This window comes from Sinocyclocheilus anshuiensis, unplaced genomic scaffold (assembly GCF_001515605.1).
Source record: "Sinocyclocheilus anshuiensis isolate Anshui unplaced genomic scaffold, SAMN03320099.WGS_v1.1 scaffold1447, whole genome shotgun sequence".
NCBI classification, from domain to species: Eukaryota; Metazoa; Chordata; class Actinopteri; order Cypriniformes; family Cyprinidae; genus Sinocyclocheilus; species Sinocyclocheilus anshuiensis.
The window spans coordinates 118,985-125,306 of NW_015536547.1; the positions used below are offsets into that span (position 1 = coordinate 118,985).

The 6,322-nt window shown below is 36.2% G+C and overlaps 1 protein-coding gene across 1 annotated transcript; it reads left to right on the forward strand.

The window, feature by feature from the left end:
• The first annotated feature begins 127 nt into the window (after positions 1–127).
• Positions 128–5,209, forward strand: LOC107698924 (uncharacterized). Its single transcript, XM_016500069.1, has 4 exons — positions 128–156; positions 771–928; positions 3,827–4,988; positions 5,203–5,209. Exons 2-4 carry the CDS (start codon positions 844–846, stop codon positions 5,207–5,209), a joined length of 1,254 nt encoding a protein of 417 aa, XP_016355555.1. The 5' UTR covers positions 128–156; positions 771–843.
• Positions 5,210–6,322: the final 1,113 nt, after the last annotated feature.

A 6,322-nucleotide genomic window follows, 5' to 3' on the forward strand; every position in this document is an offset into this window, starting at 1 on the left:
TGTGCGTGTGTGAGAGTGTGTGTGTGTGTGTGTGTGTGTGTGTGTGTGTGAGAGAGAAATGATATGATTTTAGCGAAAAAGACTTTTATTTTGGTCTGTCGTTGTGACGTCATAACACTGCGCTCCTGCGTCTGTGATTCGGCTGAAGAAAGGTGTGTGGTTTTAATAGTGTAAAATGTTTAAATTAACACGACTCGTTTCGAGAATTGAACGTAAAAATGAAATGCTTTATTTGTAATGTAATATTTATCGGGTGATATTAGTCGTTCATTAATTATGTTGTGCTTTTAAAGCGCACCCACACATGAGTAACAGCAACGGTGCGTCTCATCTCGCTCTCTATATCGAGAATCAGTTTATTTAAACACGAATTCAGTCACTGGCGAGTAGTGCTGGAGAAACGCAGCTTTTTGAATCTCCGAGTCAACTGAATCAATTGATTCTCAAAACGATTCACTGTTTTGAATCGCTCGAATCTGCTGCTTAAAACAAGACCAACACAAACGTGTTTATTGATAACTTTTACAAAACAACTGCAAATGTTCTCATGAAAGTGGGATTTTTTTTTAATATAATCTACAAATCCGTAAATACTACATACAAATGTATAATTTATTTATTTGAGTGCTAGTTTTGTTTTTTTTGTCAAGTCTATTAACTCTGACTCACTCCCTTACTAGTGTACTGACTACTGGGAGCTGATTGAGACGCACCCATAGATTTAGTTTGCATTTATTTTTCATTTAGTTAATTATATTAATCTTAAACAGGACAAAGTGTCCAAACACGCAGAAAAAACTCCTGCTGAAGCAACTGAGATCCTCGTGACACACTATTATAAAGATGGCGTTTATTAAAGTTGAGAGTGAAGACATGAAGATTGAAGAAGTATTCAGAGTCAGACATGAAGATACTGAGACACAAACAGGTTGGTTTTCATTGTCAACGCTGAACTCACTCATTTGACCATTATATGTGACCCTGGACTACAAAACCAGTCACAAGGGTCAATTTTTTTAAATTGAGATGTATACATCATCTGAAAGATGAATAAATAAGCTTTCCATTTATGTATGGTTTGTTAGGAAAGGAATCTGGAATCTGAAGGTGCAAAAAAATCACAATATTGAGAAAATTACCTTTAAAGTTGTCAAAATGAAGTTCTTAGCAATGCATATTACTAATCAAAAATTAAGTTTTGATATATTTACGATAAATAGATAGATAGATACTTAATATCCTAATGATTTTTGGCATAAAAGAAAAATCAATCATTTTGACCCATACAATGTATTGTTGACTATTGCTACAAATATACCCGTGCTACTTATGACTGGATTTGTGGTCCAGGGTCACATTGATAAATTTCCAATTCTAAAGAATAACAGATATGTAAACATGATAGAAATAGGAAAAACAAAACAATGATTTGATGTAACATTAAACTAGGTGTGTGCACAAATAGTTGAACATTCGAATATTCGGTCTGTAATTGAAGAGTTAATTTGCAAAAAAAACCCCCGATAAACGGCACTTAAAAAAAAAATTAACTGAGTGCCGTGCATTATTTTCCACATAGCGCGATCTGAACCCTAAACACGTTTTGTCCAAAAAGCCGTTATTGTCCACTTTCAAGGCATCGCAAGTTCACGTTTTACTGCAGAAGCCGACGAGCGCCATTGTTGTTTGTGAACAGAAGCCGCTAAGTCAATTTTAGCGAATCAGCGCGCTGTATTCAGGTCAGGTGACACGGCTGCCAGTCACTTTGAAAAGACGCGCTAGCTGAGAGGAGTTTCTTAAAAGTTGACTAAAAGTGATCGAGGATGGATAATTTCGACGAACTTGATGAACCTGTGATATCTTCTTCAGGGTGTAAAAGGAAATTAAAAGCTGAAACTTTTTCACGGAAGCTTGCAAAAGCAGCACGTTGCAATGCTGAGAGAAAAGCTGCTCCTGTATTCCGTGTAACGTTAATCAGAACAACAACGTTTGTCAGGCGTCTACATTGTCCGCTGAGGAGATTACAAAGATTAAACAAGTGTTTTTGTTTAACTCTGAAACAAGAAATGTGGAGTTATCTGCTTTTGCTATAAAACAAACTTTATGGGTCATTGATGTATAAGGATTTTTGACAGGCAAATTTTAAAATACAAAAAATAGTAATATCTTTTGTAGTTGTTCAAACATTAAGAATGTTGTGTACACATAAATGCATATAAAAATTTTAAATTAAATGATTTTAGTGTTCTTTCATCTAGATGAATCGGCCGTAGCCTTAAAGGGGTCATATGATGCAATTTCAATTTTTCCTTTCTCTTTGGAGTGTTACAAGCTCTTGGTGCATAAAGAAGATCTGTAAAGTTGCAAAGACTGAAGTCTCAAATCCAAAGAGATATTCTTTATAAAAGTTCAGAGTCAGCCACACCTACCTAAAACGGCTCGTACTAACACGCCCCCACATATCTACGTCACTATGTGGGAAGATTTGCATAACGCCGCCCAAATGTTCACGCAAAGAAAGAAGGCGTAACTTTTAGTCTCACTGTAGTAAAGGCGGGGCATAGAGGAGAAACAATAATGTACAGTACGTGGAAAATAATGTGTTTTTTTTTTTACTTTAAACTGCATAAACACATTTCATTACACCAAATACACAAAATAATGTTCTTTTTAGCAGCATCATAAGACCCCTTTAAGAATGTTGTGTACACATAAATGCATATTAAAATTTTAAATTTAGTGATTTTAGTGTTTTTTTCATCTAGATGAATCGGCCGTAGCCTTAAAAAAATGTCATGTGGTGCAACCATCTCATTGAAAATATTTGGTGGAATTTTTAAGAAAGCAGTGGCAATGTGAAAACCAACGATTTTCAGTGACCTGGAAGCTTTTTATGCAAGGAATGGGATGAGATTGTAGTAGAGAGCTGACAGAAGCTTTTAATTTTAGGTTATAAATAAAATATTCCACAACAAATTTGACTTTGGGGGTTGAATAATTTTGTACATGAATGTTTAGAGCCAATTTTTTTTTTCAATATTCATCAACTTTACATTCTCAGAATCACTCAAATGTGTATTAGGGTTGTTGACATGACATGGCATGGCATTTTCACTGTAACAAGATAAAAATTAAGATAATTACTATTGTCATATTTAAAATGCAGTAAATGGTTAAACATTTCTTTGTCCTACATGGACCTGTTGTAAAAGCTGCTGTGTTACTAGATTTTTTTTTTATTATTTTTGAGCAAAATATCTAAATTGTCCAATGGTGTGACAGCCTCAAGCATGGTTCAATAAATTACATCTTTTATAAATTAAAAAGAAAAGCATAAAAAAAAAAAACTCAGGCATAGTTTTAGAAGTGTCTATTTCAGTTAAAAAATAAAAAAAGCTTAGGAACTTGATGACATTTTGTCATTGGTGTCTCCGGTGTGACACCATATTCTTATTTTAAATTGGACAGTTTCACAGACAAATTTTAATTAGCTGAAGGACATCATTCAAGGTCACGTTACTGAAGCCCCCTGTGATGTCAACGATGTGCACATGGTAAATTTCTGTCTCAGAATTGTTAAAATATTTAACTTTTTGGAACCAGTATAAAAGTGCTAAGTTTTGTTTTCCTTTGGTGTGACACCCCTAGATGATATTTTTTAATTAAAACTGTATGCTAAACTGGAAACATGATCATGGAAAATAGCGATAGTGGTGATTTTCTGTCTGTCAATACATTCAATCCACCATATTGTAAAACAAACCCAGCTGTTTCAGTGTCTTACAAATCACTCAACTCACATGTAATGAAAATTATACACCAACAGAGTCTCCTGATAAACAGTCAGAGACAGAGGATGTGCCAAACCCCAAAGAAACTTTCACCACCCACAAAAATTACTGCTACGTCTGCAAGAAACCTCAGTCTAAAATTTCACGTCACTTCAAACAGCATCAAAACAGTGAGACGGAAATTGCTGCTGCATTCTCTCTCCCTAAACACTCCAAGGACAGAAAACAGTTACTTGAGAAGCTACGAAACAGAGGCAACTACCAACACAATCAAGAGGTTATAGAAAGAAAAAGAGGACCACTGAAAATTAGGAGGCGCACAGGAAGATCAGAAATCGAGCTGAGTGCCAAAACATTTGTGCATTGTGTATACTGTAAAGGCCTGTTTGTTCGCAAGGAGCTGTGGCGCCATACACGGAGATGCCCTTCAAAGATGTCTGAAGCAACTGGCAAGGCCAAAGTATTAGATTTGGCTGATATTGCAGAGTCAACATTCTCCCAACCAATATCTCCTGAGGTGTGGAAGATCTTGGGAAATATGAAGAATGATGACATTTCATCAGTAGTTCGAAATGATTTCCTCATACTTCAGTTGAGTCAATGTCTTTACAACAAGCATGGCAGTGATCCATCAAAATCTGAATACATCAGACAGAAGGCTCGAGAAATGGGCAGACTCTTGCTAAGATTGAGAAGAAAATACTCCATATATAGCTTTGAAGATGCTGTGAAACCGAACCATTTTTACAAAGTCCTTGAGGCTGTGAAAGATGTTGCTGGTTACGATGAAAAGAGCCATTTGTATAAGACGCCAAGTCTTGCACTGAAGTTAGGACATTCACTTAACAAGATTGGTGACGTTATTCTCTGCAGGGCCATCGCAGTAGAGGATGATGTTATGACAAAAGCAGCAGAGCGATTCAAAAGACTGTGCTCAAGTGAATGGACAGGACATGTCTCGCATGCTGCTCTTGCTACTTTGAACAAATCAAAGTTCAGCAAACCATCTACTATACCATTCACACAGGACGTGCAGCTTCTCCACCAGTACCTAGAGAAGAAATCAGTTGAAGCTTCTGAAAGCCTAAAAAATCACGAGTCTTCACAGACATATGCAGAACTTGCCAAAGTGGCACTTGCACAAGTAATAATATTCAACCGACGTTGTGCAGGAGAAGTCTCAAAAATGACGCTGGAGTGCTTTAAGAAAAGAATCTGCAGGACACCGGCCCTCCAGGACCAAGTTTGGGCACCCCTGTTCTAGTCTATATGGCTTTATTAAGAAAACTGTTAAATTAACCTAAAAAGGGATGCATCCAATTAACTACGCAAGAAGTCTGATATCGATATGTTCAGTTTTGGTATTTGCTCATACCAGTTACACATTCCTGTATTGTCATTTCTTTTGTAGATTGTAAAAATATTGTGTAGACATAGCAAAAAAATACAACTAATATTAGTTGTCTTGTTTTGCAAATATATGTTTCCTTCAGTTATTTTAATTCATAATTATGCCCGTTAAAGGGGTCATGAACTGCATTTTTTAATTTCTTAATGATTCCTGAGGTGCACTTAAAATGTTAGTATGATTTTTTTACATTAAAAATTATAATTTAGATTATTTTAGATTTAGATAATTTTCTACGCTGATTTTAGCCCTCTGGTTTGAATGCTCCGTTAGAAGGGGCATGTCTGTTGTCAGACTTCAGTGTAAACGCCCCCACTGCTATGATTGGCTGACATTATACATATGAAATAAGTATTGGATGTGGAGCTCTCTCGAAAACTTTTACTACATTTTTATTATTACAGCTGTCGAGATTATCTAATTGCAGCAAATGTTGAGTGCATTAATGCAGTGATCTCGTCATTGCAGCTTGAGTTCTGCACTCTCAAAAATGCTTTCATCATAATTAACAGTGCAAACATGATGTAAATAAGAGATTCATTGTAGGGTTGGGCATCGTCTATCGCCGATGGCTGATAGACTTCACGATGTTGAGCCGGCATCGTGATCCTCCCCATGTAACTTCTCTCGCAGTTATATCATTGGGTAATTATACTGTTTAAAATGCGGGCATCAGGCAGGGAGCCGCTATTATGCCTGGCATTGAAACTGCTTTTGAATGCACGATTTTAGTTTCACTTTCACTTTCGAGATTCGCGATCACACGTACTTTGTTTATACTATGGAGCGGCAGTACTTACCACACATTTTACAAGATTAGATGTTTGTCAGAGGTGCTCAGGATCTGCAATTCGCCGCCGCATCCCAATTCCGTGTTCGGAAATAAAATGACGTCTATATAGAACCCCTAAAGTTAATAAATATGAGATGAGAGTAAAATATATATTTCAATACTTTATCTCGCAGTTATATCATTGGGTAATTATACTGTTTAAATTGCGGGGTCATCTCTCCTTACTCTGTTTATATGGTAAGTGTAATTTTATGTACTGTAATTTAACAGACATTATGTAATGTAAATATATAATGTAAACCCCCCCCCCCCCCCCCGGGTGTATTTTTC